The following is a 21,505-nucleotide window of genomic DNA, read 5'->3' on the forward strand; positions in this document are numbered from 1 at the left end:
TAGACCTGTTAAGTCCTGGTTCCTAGTCCTGGTTTAGACCTGATCCAGTCCTGGTTTAGTCCTGGTTTAGACCTGGTTAAGTCCTGGTCCAGTCCTGGTGTAGTCCTGATTTAGACCTGGTTCAGTCCTGGTTCAATCCTGGTTTAGTCCTGGTGTAGTCCTGGTCCAGTCCTGGTGTATCCATGGCGATCGGCTCTGCAGTTTGCGGCGTGCATATATTTATAATTTACTAATGACACGGCGAAGGTTCAGTCCTGGTTTAGTCCTGGTTTAGTCCTGGTTTAGTCCTGGTTGAGACTTGGTTTAGACCTGCTTAAGTCCTGGTTTAGTCCTGGTTTAGTCCTGGTTTAGTCCTAGTTAAGTCCTGGTCCAGTCCTGATGTAGTACTGGTGAGCTGCTCGGCGGTTGTGGCCTGTTTTTATTTATAATCCCCTAATGACACAGCGAAGGTTTAGTCCTGGTTTAGTCCTGGACTATTGGGCTGTCGGACTTATGGTCTGATCCCGAATTATCACGGGCACGGGTGGGTAACAGGTGAAATGTTAACGGGTCCAGGCGGGTGCGGCCTTAACTTTGATATAATCACAGGTTAACGGGCGAGTGCGGGTCTCCAAAAATTGACCCCTGCAGGACTCTGCTGTGTAGAGGAGAGCAGCTCACAGTAAGAGTAAGTATTTGGAACTGCTCTTTTATCTTTTTTCTGAGTTTATGTAGGTCTACTTTTAGTTTAATTGATTTTTATTGATGTGTAAACAATTGATGTCATTTAGGCAGCCTTCCTTTTTATCTAATGAACTCCCCAAAACTATAACAACTATAAAGACTTTGATCATCTCAGGAATTTTTTCTCTGTAAAGAATCTCAAACAAATGTCCCTTGGGAAGTCCAGTCACAATAAACTACATTTTTCTGTGTCTGATATCAACAGAAATGGCACCTGCCGTAGAAAAAAATTAATTATAAATAAAAAGACACTGACAGATGAAAAAAGCAGCAGTTTCTCTCAGATTGGAAGATACAAAAAAAACAAAACAAAAAAAGTGAAGTCATCGCTCTCTCTCCCTCTCAGCTCAATAGAAAAGAGTGTCCAGATTTGGCCTAAGCGGTTCCTCATTTAATGGGCAGTTTAGCTAATGTAATCATGTCTGCGGAGAGGAAGGAGTAATGACCACGTCTCCGGTCACTCTCAGCTCCAGGTTTAATGAGAACAGAGCCCGGCCACACTCTGCACGGCCAAGAAGACAAAGCATTTGAGACGCATCGAGAGGAACTATGAATGAAGTGATGAATGGATGGGACGATCACAGCGGAGTAGTTAAGGAAAAGGTTAAATGGGCTGTTCGAGATTTTTACCACGTATAAACCATGACGGACAAATGAGCAAGTGCTAGTGTAAAATCAGCCTGGAAGAACCTAATGTCGCTCCTGTCCACCTCACCTCTTCTCCAGAGTTTACCCGCTCTTCAGCCTTCATCGCCTCAGTCCAAATATTCCTCCTAGCCGCTCGCCACGTTTTCTCTTCGTCCAATCGATGCTCAGTTTGCTCAGTTCAAACCTCATCGTCTCATCGTCCCCGTCAATCAGCTCATCATCTCATTGTCCCCTTCTCTCTCCTCATCCTCTCATCGTCCCCTTCGATCTTCTCATCACCTCGTAGTCCACTTCGAACTTCTCATCCTCTCATCTCATCGTCCCCTTCACTCTCCTCATCCTCTCATTGTCCCATTTTCTTGGTCCTTGTTCTCTCATCGTCCACTTCGATCTTCTCATCCTCACATCATCTCCTTCAATCTCCTCATCATCTCATCGTCCCCTTCAATCTGCTGATCATCTCATTGTTCCTTCTCTCTTCTCATCATCTCATCGTCGCCTTGATCTTCTCATCCTCTCATCGTCCTCATCTCTCTCCTCATCATCTCATCGTCCCCTACACTCTCCTCATCCTCTCATTGTCCCATTTTCTTGGTCCTTGTTCTCTCATCGTCCACTTCGATCTTCTCATCCTCACATCATCTCCTTCAATCTCCTCATCATCTCATCGTCCCCTTCAATCTGCTGATCATCTCATTGTTCCCTTCTCTCTTCTCATCATCTCATCGTCGCCTTTGATCTTCTCATCCTCTCATCGTCCCCTACACTCTCCTCATCATCGCATCGTCCTCATCTCTCTCCTCATCATCTCATCGCCCCTTCATCTTCTCATCTCTCATCGTTCCCTTCACTCTCCTTATCATCTCATCGTCTTCTTTGATCTTCTCATCCTCTCATTGTCCCCTTGGCTCTCCTCATCCTGTCATCGTTCCCTTCACTCTCGTCATCATCTCATCTTTCCCTTCACTCTCCTTATCTCATTGCCCCTTCGATCTTCTCATCCTCTCGTCGTCCCCTTCACTCTCCTCACCCTTTCATCATCCCCTTCAATCTTCTCATCCTCTCATCGTCCCCTTCGATCTTCTCATCACCTCATCGTCCACTTCGAACTTCTCATCCTCTCATCTCATCGTCCCCTTCACTCTCTCATCCTCACATCCTCATCATCTCCTTCAATCTCCTCATCATCTCATCGTCCCCTTCAATCTGCTGATCATCTCATTGTTCCCTTCTCTCTCCTCATCTCTCATCGTCGCCTTTGATCTTCTCATCCTCTCATCGTCCCCTACACTCTCCTCATCATCGCATCGTCCTCATCTCTCTCCTCATCATCTCATCGTCCCCTTCAATCTTCTCATTCTCTCATCGTTCCCTTCACTCTCCTCATCATCTCATCGTCTTCTTTGATCTTCTCATCCTCTCATTGTCCCCTTGGCTCTCCTCATCCTGTCATCGTTCCCTTCACTCTCGTCATCATCTCATCTTTCCCTTCACTCTCCTTATCTCATTGCCCCTTCGATCTCCTCATCCTCTCGTCGTCCCCTTCACTCTCCTCACCCTTTCATCATCCCCTTCAATCTTCTCATCCTCTCATTGTCCCCTTCGATCTTCTCATCACCTCATCGTCCACTTCGAACTTCTCATCCTCTCATCTCATCGTCCCCTTCACTCTCTCTCATCTCACATCATCATCTCCTTCAATCTCCTCATCATCTCATCGTCCCCTTCAATCTGCTGATCATCTCATTGTTGTCCCCTTCTCTCTCTCATCCTCTCATCGTCGCCTTTGATCTTCTCATCCTCTCATCGTCCCCTACACTCTCCTCATCATCGCATCGTCCTCATCTCTCTCCTCATCATCTCATCGTCCCCTTCAATCTTCTCATTCTCTCATCGTTCCCTTCACTCTCCTTATCATCTCATCGTCTTCTTTGATCTTCTCATCCTCTCATTGTCCCCTTGGCTCTCCTCATCCTGTCACCGTTCCCTTCACTCTCGTCATCATCTCATCTTTCCCTTCACTCTCCTTATCTCATTGCCCCCTTCGATCTCTCCTCATCCTCTCGTCGTCCCCTTCACTCTCCTCACCCTTTCATCATCCCCTTCAATCTTCTCATCCTCTCATTGTCCCCTTCGATCTTCTCATCACCTCATAGTCCACTTCGAACTTCTCATCCTCTCATCTCATCGTCCCCTTCACTCTCTCTCATCCTCACATCATCTCCTTCAATCTCCTCATCATCTCATCGTCCCCTTCAATCTGCTGATCATCTCATTGTTCCCTTCTCTCTCCTCATCATCTCATCGTCGCCTTTGATCTTCTCATCCTCTCATCGTCCCCTACACTCTCCTCATCATCGCATCGTCCTCATCTCTCTCCTCATCATCTCATCGTCCCCTTCAATCTTCTCATTCTCTCATCGTTCCCTTCACTCTCCTTATCATCTCATCGTCTTCTTTGATCTTCTCATCCTCTCATTGTCCCCTTGGCTCTCCTCATCCTGTCACCGTTCCCTTCACTCTCGTCATCATCTCATCTTTCCCTTCACTCTCCTTATCTCATTGCCCCCTTCGATCTTCTCATCCTCTCGTCGTCCCCTTCACTCTCCTCACCCTTTCATCATCCCCTTCAATCTTCTCATCCTCTCATCGTCCCCTTCGATCTTCTCATCACCTCTCCACTTCAAACTTCTCATCCTCTCATCTCATCGTCCCCTTCACTCTCCTCATCTCTCATTGTCATTTTCTTGGTCCTCTCATCGTCCCTTCGATCTTCTCACTCACATCATCATCCCTTCAATCTCCTCATCATCTCATCGTCCCCTTCGATCTTCTCATCACCTCATAGTCCACTTCGAACTTCTCATCCTCTCATCTCATCGTCCCCTTCACTCTCCTCATCCTCTCATTGTCCCATTTTCTTGGTCCTTGTTCTCTCATCGTCCACTTCGATCTTCTCATCCTCACATCATCTCCTTCAATCTCCTCATCATCTCATTGTCCCCTTCTCTCTCCTCATCCTCTCATCGTCCACTTCGATCTTCTCATCCTCACATCATCTCCTTCAATCTCCTCATCATCTCATTGTCCCATTTTCTTGGTCCTTGTTCTCTCATCGTTCACTTCGATCTTCTCATCCTCTCATCGTCCCCTTCACTCTCCTGACCCTTTCATCATCCCCTTCAATCTTCTCATCCTCTCATTGTCTCCTTCAGTTTTCTCACCCTCTCATCATCCCCTTCAATCCTCTCATCGCCACCCTCACTCACCTCATCCTCTCATCGTCTCCTTCACTCTCCTAAGTCACACCACATCTCCTAAACCTCTACTCTGCCACGCCCTTCATCGTGATGTCTTCTGCTCTGGTCTGAGCAAACGAAAACTCATTCAATAAAACTACAAATACTGTGTCTTTGTGGCTGTCTGAGCCTCTCCAGGTTGAAATGACTTTATAAGAGCATTACAATTGTCAGGAGCAAAAGCAAGGTCAACAATTCCAGGCCTTCTAACTGTGACAGTAGGTCGTACAAAGCAGAACCAGCTGTTAAAGTATGTGGGCAAAGCTATTTTTACATTATCCTTCTAGACAACAAAACAAAGAAGAAAAAACAAAAAGGCTTACAGCCCATTTAAGTGCAACTGTTTTTTTTAAAATATTGTTGTGTATAGTTATGGCACTTTTACAGCGTATCAAAAATGTAATTCCAACTACGATGATTGCATTTTCTTCCTTGATGGTATCTTGTCTTAGCCTGATTCATCAGCCAGTTTCACTTCATGGAAACCGTCTGACCTCACAGTGTTAGGATTCGTTCGCTCGACGGTAGGTGGGTACCATTTTTATTTAACCAATTGCTGCTATTTGGTCGTGACGTATGTAATGTGCCACTAACGGGGCTGGTATACTGGTATATTAAGATTTTCCCAAATCCCGTAGGAAGAAGGGCAATAACGTTTTTCCCCTTGATAAAATTCAAAAAACATTCGCTTTGTTCCGGATTTAAATCCTCGATCTCGGGAATCGTTGCCAACACAGAATGTCTGTCTTAGTCTACATCCATCTCGACCGCTTTGTTTACTGTTGTGCTGTTCCACAAAAGGGACCGAGACAAATGCTTGAGTTTGACATCATGGCTTCACAGTTCTTTGCTGATTGGCCGGTGCGTGGTCTACAACTTCCGGGGTTCTTGCAAACCATCTAGTGTATTCTGATTCTTGACCTAGTCGCTGGAGAGAAATGAAATTGAGCGGAGGCACTGGGTGACGCCAGCCTGGCTAATCTTGCCTACCAATAACCAATTAATAATTTAAAGCCATTCCTTCCTGTAAGAGTTTTTTGATTCTCCTTGAACATACAAGGAATGGATGGTTGGGTTTGGATAGTACATGTGTGGACTTGGGTCGGGCTGAATTTTTAGGCATAATTTAATCATTAATTCCTATTTTTTGACCCATCCAAAGTGCTGGATCAAACTTTCAAGAATCCTTCTCCAGCTCTTGAGCAAAGATTTTAGACAGGAGTACCTAAATGAAAAACTAAGCTAGAGAACAAGCTTAAGGGTATTGGGAAAAAATAAAGTATCTGTTATGAGTATCTGGCCAGCCAAAACCACACACTTTCACAATACTTTACAAAGATGTGTGAGTCTGGAGCCATATCCTGTCTCTCCGATTTCAGATTATCATTTGGGTTGCCAGTTGCAATGCCGAAATCCAGCTGCTTTTAACTTATAAAGATTCTCTTTGATCTGAGGCTTCTGCTGCTCAGTGCATGAAATCTAGAGTTTGTAAGCTTTTAGATGAGGCATGATGAGAAAAACTTTTATGTGTCGTCTATCTAAGTACCTACTTACATCCTTTTCAACCCAATAAGAGGACAGGCTAATTGCAGTTTCTCCAACTTCTCCATGCTAATTCTACACTAATTTACACTAATATTGAAACATTTTTATTGACTTAAAAGGTATGGGGGTGACTTATCTCTTTCTTTAAACATATCTTAAAAACTCTGCTTGTAAAACTTCTCTTGAATAGAAAGACCTTGAGGCACACAAATATAAGAGTGTTTTTTTCACTTAATGGCAACGAAAATCTCCTTCAGACTTTAAAAACGAAGAACCAAAATACGTAACCATTCATTAACCTTGAGCTAACACATGCGCACAGTAAACAAGACACTTTTTTCCCCATCCAGTTTTATTTTGGTGTTGTCATGGCCACAGAAATGCAGTGGTAATGGTGGAGGATGAAGAGATTGAAAATAGAATAAGTCTTCTAAGAGAGCTGTCATTTCGGTTGAGAAGTTAATACAGGTTTCTTCTGTATTCTGGTGGGGTCTGATGCGGTCGGCCAAAGAGTAGCACTTCAGCAGTATCGGTAAATGTCAAGGGCAGAAAAAATGCAATGCGTGGGAGTTTTGCCCTGATGATTTGATTTCAGAAAAGTCAAGGCAAAAATGTGTAAGATTTACTGAAAAACTAGTAAAATGTGATGTGGTCTGCATACTCTTCATCTTAACAGCCAGTGGTGTTTTTTTGTTTTAAAGCCACGTTTTGTGACTTTTAAATATACTAAATCAGGCATGTGCAAACTATGGCCCGTGAGCCAAATGCGGCCCTCAGACAAATTTTTCTTAGCCCTCAGGCTTCCAGGTAAATTGGCCCAAATTAAAAAATTTTAATTAACTTTTTACTGCAAGTTTTCTGAAAATCTATCTTGATAAAGTTAATATTTAATATTTGGTGTGTCATTTTAAAGGATCTTAGCATGATTAAAGACTGATGGCTCATTCTAATGTGATAAACATGCACATATTTAAATTATTCACCAGTCTACAGCCCTCAATCGGCTCTCTGCTTTGTCTGTGTTTAGATATGTGGCCTTACTGGGCTTGCATGTCCACAAACCTGACTCTTATTTAGCCTAGAGGACAGTCTCATCCTGCCTGGCATAAAACTTATTTACCTCTATGGAAAATGTTCCATAGTGCGGTTTGAACTTTCACTGGAATCACTTGCATGGAATCATACACCTACAGTATGTTACAGTCACTGCTAAATACTGTAGGTTACTGTAAAACTGCAAAAACAAAACAAAAAAACATAACTATGAAAAATCCTCAAATAAACCAAATAAAAATGTTTATGCAGGGATTTCTTTAAATTAGTACACACGTTCTCTTGTTTGATTTTTGCTTAATTGTTTTATTTTCTATCTTTCTGTTAGTTAAATGCTATGATTTTGGGTTGTATAAAAATAATTTGGATTGAATATTTTACCCCTAGATATGACCTTGATATAATTTTTTGTTTTCCAAAGTCACAAGTACATTTATCTATATACTGCCATGTACAAGTTATATACTTCGAGTACCTATGTTTAGTTTATTATGGTTTACTTTAAGTATACTTTTGTAAACTTCGGTTATTTTTCTAGTTTAACTTGTCGTTATACTTTAAGTTTGCTTGGCATATTACTTGTAGCCTACTATTTATATACTTTAAATATACTACTTAAAGTATTCTTAAAGTTTACTCATGCTGTATGTACACAAAAATCTGACTTTTCTAAAATAAAAAAATAAAAAAGGCTTCTAATATTACACATATCTGATGGAACAAAACAACCTTAATTTTGTTTCCTATTTTGTCATTTTGATACAAATCCTAATTTCTACATTTAAATTACATTATTTTCCACTTCACGTTTGCCCACAGTTGCCTCCAAACCAGAATGTATAATGTATTTGTTTACAAACTTTTAAAGGGTCCACTGGGTTTTCACGGAGGAGTATGGTTAGTTATATTTTATAGGTCCGGTGATTTACCTTGTGGTTCATCAAACATCTGTCCAGGAGTGAAGGTGGTCCCACAGCCGAAGTCGATGAACCTGCCTCTGGGCACATCTGCTCCAGTCTCGATCAGAATGTTGTCAGGTTTAATATCCCGGTGGAACACTCCTTTAGCCTCCATTTCGATAGCCGCCTCCACCAACTGAGGAAAAATGCCCTAGAACAAGAAGACGAAGAAATATTGTAAAAAAGAATTTGTTAAGACAGTACAATAAAAAGAGCACCATCTCTTCCATAACTTCGAAGTTTGAAAAGTAGATGGGTAGAATGAGGTCCAAGATAGATTTTAAAGGGCCCATCTGATCTATGTTATATACAACTTCACTAGAATAATTTGGTTAATTTCAGACTTGGAACTGCCAATCGCTACTGAACAAAAAGATAAAAAGTAGCTGTTAAATACCAGTATAGAGTATTTTGAGCTCTGGAGATGTAAATAGACTAATAATAATAAAAGGTTTCTCAAGCTTGTGTGAATAAAACAATCAACTCCAGGTATATTGTTGAGGAGGTAACAAAATTATAACATGACCAAAACCTTATAAGAGTCAATTGTGTGGAATACAAGACCTTCAAACAGGTTAAAGCAAGCGTAAAAATATCACCTTCACCACTTACCTGAGCAACCGTCGTCTCCAAGCATTTAGACTCTTGTTCTGTAATGTAGTCCAGTAGATCTACGCAGGGTTCAGGTCTCTGCATGACCAGTGCCACCTCAGATCCCAGGTCGTACCAGTCGAGGAGCCACACTGGAGGAGGAGTCACTCGCATCAGCAGAGCCACCTCTAAAGGGAGACTGGACATGGTTCATGGAATGTAACTGTAATTGTGATCCATAGACTATATATATATGACTTACATTGGAAACTGTCGCCCCTCTCTCTGTAACTGCTACTGTGAGTGTCATCATTTTGGTCATAAAATGTTCGTATTAACACACTCTACATTAACCAGGCTGGTGCCGCCTAGTGCCTCCGCTCAATTTAATTTCTCTCCAGCGACTAAATCAGGAAATGGAATACACTAGATGGGTTGCAAAAACCCTGGAAGTTGTAGTCTGTACACCGGCCAAATCTTTACTTACCTGAAAAATTAAGCAAAAGATGTTCATTTTGTCTTCTTATATACTTTAACTTCTTGGGTTTTTTTTAAAGACAATGCAGTAAAGTGGGTTTACCTTGTTGACATGTTTCGGCTGCGTTCCTCCTTTCACACACCTGGGACACCCTCCTCCAGAGACACCGGGCGACGGGAGGCGTGGTCAGTCTGAGCGACCTGCCAGGTCCATCAGGCTGACCACGCCTACAGGAAGTAACAACAGCTGATATACGACACATCACCACCAACACCGGTGACAGTTCTGAAGATGGCCTGCAGCTAGCAGCCGAAACATGTCAACAAGGTAAACACACTTTACTGCATTGTCTTTAAAAAGAACCCAAGAAGTTAAAATACCTGAAAAATTTATTTTGATTGATCAAAATTTTGTGGACAAACATGTGGTCTTCTGTTATAGTGGAGTGTTTACTTAGTCCAACAGAAGCTGACCACATCAGCACATGCTGGACAGATACATGAATTATGATAGTTTGTGCTGTAGTACTTTGTTGTACTGTTTCTGATTTGTTTGTTTCCTCTTGCTGTATTTATGAAGATGAACTGGTGTTAAGATGATGCTCCGATAAAGGAATAAAGGGTAGGCATAATAAGCTTAAAGGTTGTATAGAGGATTTTTTAAGGGAAGAGAGACAGTCCTTTTTCAAATGTTGTGCATGCGTGACACCACCTTCCTCCTCCACAGCTCCCTCAGTAGAAACATCTCTTCCTGCCTCTTTACTCTAGAAATCACGCTTGTTTACAGCCAGTGCGCGTTCAGAATTACTGTTGAAGTTTCCTGTCTAGAAATAATTTGGTGACCAACGCGTCAGTTTTTAGACCCTTTGTCTGCTTCGGTCGCGCCATCCCTGGAAGGAATCTCCAAGAATCACCTCAGTTTGGCTTTGCTCCTTTTCCCCTTCTCTTCTTCTTTCAGCGACCTCAGAAACGGACTTTCTTTTGTGGCGAATTGGTCGTGGATTCTCGTCCGCTATCTCAACAAATTTTGTGTGAACTGCAAGGAAGCAACAGTTTGAAAAAGCCTCTAAGAACCGCTGCATAAACCACGTAATCCCCGCACGCCAACGAGTCAGTTACACTAGAAACATAGGGAGTTTGATTGACAACCTAACAGCCAATAGAAAATGAGGTAGCCTTGTTATCTATTGGCTGATGTTTATCTGGCCTCACTACATCCACAGTTGATAGATTTTCATTCTTTTTTTTTTTTTTTTGGTCATCATAATTACAAAGCTGCTGCATCTCTGTAATGGTAATTTAAACTTTCACTGACAATTTGGAAAAAAAAAAAAAAAATCCTCCATACAACCTTTAAGCTTCAGTCTACACCTTTTCGGTCTGTGTATGTTCAATATGACTGTCTGTGAATTAATGTCAAAATATACCTGTGACCGAAATAAATAATCAATGAGAATCAATGACATCAGCAGCACAAGGACAGCTCTGTTTTTTTTTTTTTTTAGATTATAGCTATAGCTTAGCTTTAGTTTATGCAAATGAGCCATGTGGTTTTAAGTTTCATTTCTGAGAGAATAAAACATAAAAAAAATAGGCACGAAGACATTTTTTTGATTGGTGTAATTTGAAATAAACTTAAAATTAAATATTAGGAACAGAGGTCGAAATCAGTTTTTTTTTTTTTTGTGACATTAAAATGGAATAATGAAATAAGAAACTGTTTTCCCATGTTATCGTTTTTCGTTCTTAATGGAAATTCAAAAGAGCGAATGGTACATGGACCCGGTTTGCAATGGTCCAAAGTTATTCCTCACTTACCTTAAGCATTTCAAGGATCCTAAATATTCACCGCAATGACTTTATAAGCTTTTCCCAACTCTAAAGACCAAGGTGGAGCTTTGGCTTGACGGAAAGTTAACAACTAGCATGTTGACACACACTTCCTGAGTACACATAATATATCTGTACTGGATCAAGACAAAAGTTACACAATTACATGCAAAAAATAAGGTACAGGGCCTTAAGTATACAGCTTTTAGAGACCAATTTTTTTTCACTAGGTCGTTTATTTACAGTATTTTGGGTTTGTATGAGATGGCATTTGAACTTTTGTTGTGCTTTTTGTGATTATTATTATGAATGATTATAATTATAATTCTGTTTTTGCCAAGGTGAGGTGGTTAGGAGGTGTTTTATCAGAGTCTATTCAAGGCAATAAAATCAGAAAAATCAAAATCAGTCCTTGAAATCGCTTTAACTGAACACATTTGCAAAATAAACTACCCAAACTACCTCTGCACAAATTTTTCCAATACTTAAAATACGCAAAAATCTGTCTTGCCCTCAGTACAGATGTATTATATAAGCAGCTCATATGGTTAAAACATGTCTGCTGCGCGGTAATTAAAAAGCATTTTATTGTCCGATTTTATTTTATTGTTGTTAGCATTACCGTGACGACAAAAATCCGCTCTGGCCTCTGAAAGCGGTGAGTAGAAAGTGCTTATAAACTCATCATGGTGAATAATTAGGATGCTCTGTAAGCATGAGGTAAGTGCGGAAAAACAAACCATTTAAAATCAACTAGTTCTTCAGTTTTTCACGTGTTTAAGACAGTAAAAATCAGCTACAGAGCGTTTACATGTCTCATAAATTTCCCAAATAGACACTCAGCAGCCACAAACCATAAATAATTACGCATCCGCTCATTACGGTTGTCACCACGAACCTAATACCAGATGAAACCAATTCCTCATTCACTCACACAGATGCAGTTCAAAATACTACCGTAAAGAGCCCATATTTTTTCTCATCACAAACATACCTGGAGTTGTGTTTAAAAACTAAATTTCGACTAAATACCTGCATATTTAGACTGATTTCTTCTCTCAAACTGAAAAAAAATAAATAAATAAATAAAAATAAGCAAACACTCAACTAACTAATGTTCCATTTGAACCAGAAGCTCTAGGTTCGGTTTGTTTTTGTTGGTGTGAAAGCCTCAATCGTACTCGGATCTGCACTATATCAAGCGGACCGAGACCTCCAAAAAGAGGTGGTCTCGGTCCGACTGACTCCGCACCAATTACGAAACTCTGGTGTGGTCCTTCTGATGATAACGCAAACTCGGGTCCAAACCATAGATAGTAGGTCCAAACGAACTATTCGAAATGCATCATGGGAGGGGATACTAATTATTTCATTTCCTGTTTCTGGTGAGTGAAGAAGACATGGGGCGAACCTCCAACCGTGGCACACGTGGTCCAAGTAACGGTAAAGTGATCAAAGAAGCCATAATGATTTAATGAGCCACTCGCACCGGCCGTGTGGACTTAGACTTGCATGACTTCATCTTTGAAACAAGCGTATTCTACTGGCAAGATCAACCAGGTCCCCTGTGTTTGCGCACTGGTTGAAAGACGTGACGGGAGCCGGGACGGGATCTGGACGCCTGCCCAGCAGCTGGTGGTTCGTGAGTTCGAGCTCCCCAGGCCAGGGAGGCTCTTAGGCAGGATTTTAAGAAGCCTTGTCTGCAGATGCCTCCACTTGGGGGAAGAGGGACCGCCCTGCACCATCTGTACCCCATGGAGGGGCTTCGTGGGAAGGCTACTGGGTGACATGGTGCTTCTCAGCCTCGCTTCCGAGCGGTCTGGTATGCGCGAGAGCCTCAGCGTCCCCGAACATGTGCGGATATATGTCAATTGGACCAATTTTGGTTGGTTTTCAGGTGTGAAAGGACCACACTGGAGTCTATATGTTACACAATAACAATTTACTATTATTAATAATATGTATATAATATATTAATTATAATTAATTTACAATTTAACAATCAAACTAGCAGTGTGAAAGGGCCCTTCAGCTCCACACAGCTTCACTAGAATCATTTGGATAATTTCAGCCCTGAGATTGCCAATCTCTAGCCAGGCTGGCGCCACCCAGTGCCTCCACTCAATTTCATTTCTCTCCAGTGACTAGGTCAGGAATCAGAATACACTAGGTTCGCAAAAACCCTGGAAGTGCAAGTTCAATCAGTGAAGAGCCATATATTCCGTGTTGTCAATGATTACCCTGTAAATCGAGGATTTAAAGCCGGAATAAAGAGATTGTTTGGTGAATTTTATCAAGGAGAAACACCTATATAAAGCTTAATATACCAGTTAGCCCTGTTAGCGGCGCATTACATATGTGACAACCAAATAGCAGCGATTGGTTAAATGATAAAAAGTACCCGCCTACGTCAAGCGAACAAATCCTAATACCGCAAGGTCAGACAGTTTCTATGAAGTGAAACCGGCTGATGAATCAGGCTAGCCAATTTCTACTGACAAAAAAGTAAAAGGTTGGTGTTAACTTGAAAACAACATGACATCACAAGGTGGAACAGAGCATTTTGAGCTTAGGGGATGTAGACAAACTTATAATAAAGGGTTAATCAAACGTGTGAATGAAACAAAACACAACTTCAGGTCTGTTTTTGAGGAAGCAACAGCATTATAACATGACTTAAACCTCACCAGGATCCATTTTGCGTAACATTGGACCTTAAAGTCAATCTCACCTCACAAAACCGAACCCTCTGGCATTAAAGCGGAGAGTAAAATTTTAGGTTTTATAGAAATCCTTTGTTCGATACTCCACTTTCACACTGGCTTGTTTTAATTACAGCTAACGTAAAGCTTTTGAGCGCGGCGCCTCCTCCTCCTGTCTCATCTTTTGTGGAGCACTTTTCTCCCCAAGACGCTCAGCTAACCGGCTAATTTCAGCTCTGCCACTGTCTTGTCATCTGAAGCTAATTGTATGCTTTAGCCTGGCGCGTGCAATTACATCTGGGCTGGTTCTTTGTGCGAGCGAGATAGCTTTCAGGGCAGGGGTGGTTAAAGACGGTGGGGATGGCGCACTCTTAGCATCTTCTGTTGATAATGGCGGGCGCCTGATGTGTGAAAGCGTATAATATAAGAGTGGAAGCAATTTGAGCGATCAGGCATAACATTACGACCACCTGCCTGAAGCCATCTTAAAGCTATCATGTTGTATTATCATCATTATGGATTATTCGAGTATTAATGTACGAGCTTGAGAAGGGTGTTTTATGTTTTTGTAACTTCATAAAGCGTAGATTTTCAGATCTGTTTTCTGTTTTCATACACAGACTCTGCGAATTTAATCCGTGTATCATTCGTTCGTTTGTTTTTCAATATAAAACCAAAAATAAGAAAATGAAAAATCGACTATTTTCTATGTTATTTGTCTCCAAAACCAAAACGAAAAAAAAAAAAAAAAAACGGATAATGATTTGTTTTTTTTTAGTTTTTGATTTTGTGTTTAAATGAATAATGGGACAAACGGATAACGACGTTTTCTCATTCACGTGACTTAAACTGCTATGCCGGACTTTTGCACCTCATACAGACTGAAACAGGACTAAACCAGGACTAAACCAGGCCCGGGACCAGATAGGAACCAGACTGGGACTGAGACCGGGACTGAGACCGGGACAGAGACCGGGACTGAGACCGGGACTGAGAGCAGGACCAGACCAGGACTGAGACAGAGACCAGACCAGGACTGAGACTGGGACTGAGACTGGGACCAGACCAGGACCAGACCAGGACTGAGACAGAGACCAGGACCAGGACTGAGACTGGGACTGAGACTGGGACCAGACCAGGACCAGACCAGGACTGAGGCTGGGACCAGACCAGGACTGAATGATACACGGATTTTCTTCTCACAAACAGAAAACAGTCATGTCACGTGGTAATACATGAAGTGCTCCACTGTGTTTTAAAACTCCATACACCTTCACTAACATCATTTGTGTCATTTGTGTCATCAAAGTGTCTGGGCATATCTCCCAAAATACAATCCAGTTCTTCTTAAAATGGACAGGTTTCACACCCACACCGCTTCATTTGTTTGAGTTTTTTAGCCTCCTTGTGTTTGGCTCCCAAGCGCTTTATTTTTTGTTGACATTGGAGCCAGGACCACCTGTAGCCACGCTTGGACATTTCTTTGGCAATCATTTCAAAAACCGCCCGGTTCCGATAAGACCCCTCCAGTTTGGCCTGAATACAGCGATCCTCCCAAATATTAATAAACTCATTAGCCTCGCTTTCCCTCTTTTGACGAGACTCTGAGCCTGAAAATTCCCTTGCATTGTCGTCCGCCATGGTTGTGACTTTCTTCCAGTTTCCTCCTACTTCAGCACAGAATGATGACATGTAGGTGGGATGAATGTGACCTGGCCGTTCAGACTGAAGTCGCATGTCAAAAGATTGGACATGTGTCGGTTTTAGGATCATAGCACAGTGGCCTGGGTCACACTTGAAAAAATCGGATCTGTATCGTTCAGACCGTCATTAAAAGATCAGATACAGGAGCATAGGGGCGAAATAAAACAGATTTGGGTCACTTCAGGCTGCAGTCTGAACGTAACCGTGGAGATTCAACTGTCAAGCAGGTGATGCCACCAAACGAAGTTACAGGTCAGATCTGTGGAGAGGTGACCTGGCTCACAGTCAGAGCACCTGTTTTTCTATGTATTTTTGAGCTGTAAAACCGCCTGTAATTGAATAAATGTTAGGTGCAGCTGTTTAATGTCACACTGTGGAACATTCCAGACACAGCAATGACATCCATAGAAACAAGAAGCTGATGGACCCCAAACAAAAAACTTACACAGCACACTTTTAAGTATTTTATTATATTTCTAGTGTAAACACGAAAACACCAGCTTGCAGTACTTTACCTGTAACACTAACACGTGAATAAATCTTGCTTAAGCTTGACTTTGTATTTATTAAGCCTCATAAACCAACATTTTCCAACACAAAGGCCTAATTTCATTCATTTTGCGGCATGTTTTACCTTTTAAAAAAGCTATGCCCGCGCTGCATCGGAACACGCAACAGATGCCAATTCCTTATGGCTGCATTAGTATAATTTCGACTTCTTATAGCGCATACTTTACATAATTTCCATATTACACTAAACATATGGCCTTCGTATGGTAGTGTAAGATCACGGGAAGAGCTCTTTCCACGGAACTTCGAAAATGCGAAAATTGCCCTAAATTCCTCCACTCCGAACATATTAACTGGTAATTTTAATAGCGTTTCCAGGAATGATGCCACATTAGCTGCTATTTAAAATCAGTCAAAATGATTAGCTTGTGGTCTTTCTTGGCCTCCGTAGCGTCTCCAAATCCGCCGACGTTTTAACATAAGTAAATAAATGCCGGAGTTCATCGTGACCCACTAATCACTGCTCCGACTTCAAAAGCTCAAAGTAATAGTGTAAACTTAAAGAATTAACTTAGCGGGGCCGCTTTTGTACGAGCTAATCCAAAATGGCAGCGGATTGCGAGGGCTGTTAAAATAAACCGGAGCGTACTGTGATTGCGGGAGGAGAACAGCTCATAGCAAATACAAGACAAAACAATAAACGCGCGCAGACGGCAGTGTTTACAATGAAATTTGGGGTTTTTAGCTAAATATGTCTATGGTGCTATGATGCTAATGGGAGTTTGACTGCCTAATTTGTACTGATTTCGCGTGGCAGTGAGTGATCTGGGAAGTGTTATTTCTGTTAAGTAGAGAAGAAGAAGTTTGATATTGTAAGAAAATCTGCATTACAAAGATTTGAGAAAAAGAAAAGTATTCAGTGGTAGGCTCAGAAGTGATGGAGGTTCTGTGAAATTTACACTCTTAAACTTAAACTCTTAAAGGGCCTGTTAGTGTTGTAGTCAAGTCCGCACTAGTCAAGACCACAGGGTCCCAACACCGAGACAAGACCAAGACCTCTGAGGGTCGAGATTAAGATAAGACCAAGACCACGGACCATCAAGATCAACTCAAGACCACTTTTGTAATTTTCTGTATTTATTTGTATTTTACAGTGATTTTGGTACATATATATGAATATTTTTATAGATCTATTTCCATTTGATCTAATTAATGTTTATTTAGGCTTAAAATAAGCGAAAAGGCCAGGAGTGGCGCGCTGACAGGTGAACAAGTAGGATTTAGTTTTAAAAAGTTTAACCTGCCTTGAGATGGGGGCACACGACGAGGGCATACGCTGTTGCAGACGTGTGTAGTAACGTGCCACGTAGTGTCCACTGGCTCCAAATGAGCGTACAGGCTGCAGTGAGAAGCCCTGCTCTCCGGTGTAAGTTTGCCGACAGCAGCAGCTGCAATGAAATACGACTGCACTCGACTGTCACACCTCGAGTTTGTGACAAGACTGAGTCCAAGCGCCTTCGAGACCAAGACAAGACCGAGTCCAAATGCGCTCGAGTCTGAGACGAAACCAAGGCCAGTCTCGAGTACTACGACCATAGACTGTATAAAAGAAATGGACTAAGCGAGTGTCACGTCACCCGTAGTGTTCAGTGCCACTGAAATGAGGCTCACAATGTTCAGGGTTACAGGGGCGAAGCCAGGCTCTATGTTATGAATCTGATTTTTTTGACGGACACAATAGTGAAAAAAAAAAATTCAGGATCATGTAGAGCGTGTTTTAATATGAATATTTTAAGACCCAAAATGACGAGGCTCACTGCAGCAGTTACAGAGAGAGGCAACAATATCCTAATGTAAGTCCATTGAAGTCAGGGTCAGAAGGAGCCGGAAGAGCCTCCTGGTGAACTTCCTATTTGGCACTCAGCGGCTCGAGCTATGTCCATTTATATATATACGGTTTATGACAACGACACTAGGGTCTATATTGTGTTATTTATCAACTGTATGTTATAATGTTGTTTCTTCATCAAAACATGTATCTGGAGTTGTGTTTTGTTTCATTCACACATTTAACACACAAACCCTGCATATTTAGGCTGAGTTTTTCTCTGTTCCACCTTGTGATGTCATGTGGTAATACGAGACGTGTTTTTACACCTTCACTAGAATCATTAGAATGATTTCCGCCATTCTCTACTGAACAAAAACACGCGGAGTCAGCGTTTTACTTTTCTGCACCTAAAACCTCATGAGACAGGCCTCTGCTCAGGCACAAAACACTTCTATCTTTTCTTTTTTAATGTTTGATTTGTTTGTATTGTGATTTCATTGACTTTCTTATTCTGTAAAGCACTTATACAATACAAATAACCTTGCCTTGCCTTGCCAAAAGGGTAAACAGAGCTGTTAACTTGAAAACTACCACTTCATGACATCACAAAATCTACAAGAGTCAATGAATAGGTCATATGGAGGCAGGTAAACTGAGGCTAAAAACAATAGCTTTCAGTGAAGTTGGCGATTATTCTTTGTAGCTCAGATATTAAAATACTTTGGATTAATCTTATCAGTTTTTTTTTCCGCTTTTGTTCATGTCCAGCACCTTAGTTAAGAACAAATAAGAACAACTTTCAACCTTGAGAGGCCTTGAAAGGAACAGGAAGGATGTGAACAATTGTGAATAACCTTTCCTTCTTTCCTTGTAACAGATCTCTTTTTTTTTTTTAAGAACCCAATATTTTTCTTTGTAATTTTAATGCATTTTATACTGATTACCACCGAACCACCACAAGAATCAGCACAGACGCAGAGGAGGCAACACAAATGAAAGCTTTTGTCCAGAAAAAAAGAATAAATAAAAATTTGCATCATAACAGTTAAAGGGTAAACACACTCCCACTGCAGTTTGAACCATATTAAACAAATCTAAGCCTTGGTCACTTCTCTCTGTTATTAGTTTGTAGATAAAATAACTTCTCAAATTGGCTTCTGTCATATAAATAAATATAAAAAGAGCCAGTCTTTTGAACGGCTCTTTGAAGTGAACAGATCCAAACGAAAGGAGACGAAAATCCAAGCACTGGAATTTATTTTTTGCATCAGTCTTATGTCATAATGTTTAAAAAAAAATTGCTAGTGGCTTACCCATCAAAGTAAGTGGGCATTGTGGCTGGACTGTGGCAGAAACTTCTGGTGTTGATTCACAAAACTTTGTAATCATAAAAAGATGTTTTTGGAGGATTACTGGCAAAAACCAAACCCACTTTCTACTCTACGATACAGTTTAAAAGGCAGATTTCAGTGTCACCAAAATATAGCCTACATAACATATCAACCAAACTTTATTTATAAAGCACTTTAAAAACTTTACAGGTGGCCAAAGAGCTGTACACAAACACAGAACAGACAAAGACAATTGCAGTACAACACAATACACAATACACCAACTCAACAACAAGAAATGTAAATCTCTCTTGTTAAAAACCAGTGAAAAAAGATGCATTTTTAGGAGTGTACAGACGGGTACAGACTTCCGCCTCTAATCTCTAATGGCAAGTGGTTCCAGAGTCGTGGGGCAGCAACAGAAACTGCACAGTCCCCGTGAATCTCATGTTTAATCGTTGGGACAGTGAGCTGGAGCTGGTCCGCTGACCCGAGAGTACAAGACAGGGCGTAAGGGTGGATCAGGTCAGCAAGGTAGGAGGGCGTTTGGCCGTGCAAACACAGTATAAAATTGACTCTAAAAAGACACTGGGAGCTAATGGAGAGAGGCTAAAATAGGTGAGATGCTTTCGTGTTTCTAGGTTCCAGTTAAAAGTGGAGCCACTGAGTTTTGGTAGTCTAATTCATCAGTCAGTTTCACTTCCTAGAAACCATCTGACCTCTCAGCATTAGAATGTGTTCGCTTGATGGTAGGCGGGTACTTTTTTTCATTTAACCAATCTATCATTTAACTTTCAATCTTTCATTTAACCAAATCGCTGCTATTTGGTCATGACGTATGTAACGCTCCGGTAACGGGGCTAACTGGTATATTAAGTTTTTCCCAAATCCCGTAGGAAGGAGGACAATAACGTCTTTCCCCTTGATAAAATTCAACAATCATTCACTTTGTTCCGGCTTTAAATCCTCAATCTTGGGAACTGTTGCCAACACAGAATGTATGGCTCTTTGCTGATTGGCTGGTGTCTGAACTCGCACTTCCGGAGTTTTTGTGAACCATCTAGTGCACAGGTGTCAAACATAAGGCCCGGGGGCCAGATCCGGCCCTCCAAGTCCTTTAATCTGGCCCTCGGCTGATTTTCTACTAAAATATTTTTATTATATTTTCTATTAAAATATTGGTAATTTTCTGCGTCACTTAACATAGCGGTGTCCAGCGTCTCAGTACGTGGCCCCTCCCATCAGAGCAGCACAAATGAAGACTTGTCTCTTTCCAAACGCTCTTAAAGGACGATCGTTTTGACTGTTGACCGTGACAACCTCATCAGCAAAATGTCAAAAATGAGAAAAGTGGAGCCGAGTGCAGGATTTTCCAAGAAAAATGGACTTGTTCCTATTTGCATACAAGTTAATGTTAAAATATTGTGTTGAAATTACATTTTTCTTAAAGTTTCAGGTTGTTCATAATATTATAATATTTTGTAAAAGAAACAGTTCATCAATTAAAAAAAGATTTCTGTAATAGATTTTTGTTTCTCTGCACAAATATTTGAACTTATTGTTATTTTGGGGAAATATATGCCATGAGTTTTTTGATCCGGCCCCTTTGGGATCAAAGTAGGTTGAATACGGCCCCCGGACCAAAATGAGTTTGACACCCCTGATCTAGTGTATACCAATTCATGACCTAGAAATCGGAATACACTAGATGGAGAGAAATGAAATTGAGCGGAGGCACTGGCTAGAGTTTTGGACCTGTTGCAAACATCTTTCTGATTTACCTCTAAATCATGTTATTACACAAAATTGACTCTTGAAAGCTTTAACCCATGTTATAATGCTGTTTCCTTTTCAAAAACAAACCTGGAATTGTGTTTTGTTTCATTCACACGTTTGAATAATCCTTTATTATTATCCTGTCTTCATCTCCAAGCTCAAAATGCTCTGTTCCACCTTGTGATGTCATGACGCAGTAGTTTTCAAGTTAACAGCTCCTCTTACCTTTAGTTCAGAGACTCTTTCTCTAAAGCTCCAACATCATTTTACGTCCACTAAGCAAAACGTTCACCTTGAAACACCACAACCATTTCCAACATCTCTGCTGCAGAACGTCCACATACTCTCCAGGAACAATATCTCCATCACGCTGCTTGCACATGACTGCTCCACTGTTCTCTGACCTAACACTGCCCAGGGCCTTGGTTTTTGCAGATCATCCGCACACCCTCCCCCTTAATCCCTGTACATTTGGCCGCTTTACTACAACAACAGTCCAATCAGGCCGGCGTTTATACAGCGGAGG

At 41.3% G+C, this 21,505-nt stretch overlaps 1 protein-coding gene across 1 annotated transcript; it reads right to left on the reverse strand.

Moving 5' to 3' along the window:
- Positions 1-7,438: 7,438 nt before the first annotated feature.
- On the reverse strand, positions 7,439-9,025 carry LOC129408150 (serine/threonine-protein kinase pim-1-like). Its single transcript, XM_055151101.1, has 3 exons — positions 8,840-9,025; positions 8,198-8,378; positions 7,439-7,449 (listed from the first exon to the last, which is right to left on the reverse strand). The coding sequence occupies exons 1-3, from the start codon at positions 9,023-9,025 to the stop codon at positions 7,439-7,441; spliced, it is 378 nt and encodes a 125-aa protein (XP_055007076.1).
- Positions 9,026-21,505: the final 12,480 nt, after the last annotated feature.

This window comes from Boleophthalmus pectinirostris, unplaced genomic scaffold, assembly GCF_026225935.1.
Source record: "Boleophthalmus pectinirostris isolate CB_2022bp ecotype Guang Dong unplaced genomic scaffold, ASM2622593v1 HiC_scaffold_1, whole genome shotgun sequence".
NCBI classification, from domain to species: domain Eukaryota; kingdom Metazoa; phylum Chordata; class Actinopteri; order Gobiiformes; family Gobiidae; genus Boleophthalmus; species Boleophthalmus pectinirostris.

What these genes read in the sequence shown, in the direction of transcription:
- LOC129408150 (XM_055151101.1), bottom strand. Translation starts at nt 9,025, where the DNA reads ATGTCCAGTCTCCCTTTAGAGGTGGCTCTGCTGATGCGAGTGACTCCT. An exon ending in TGGAGACGACGGTTGCTCAG is followed by an intron (nt 8,379 to 8,839) that starts GTAAGTGGTGAA and finishes TTCTTGTTCTAG; the next exon opens with GGCATTTTTCCTCAGTTGGT.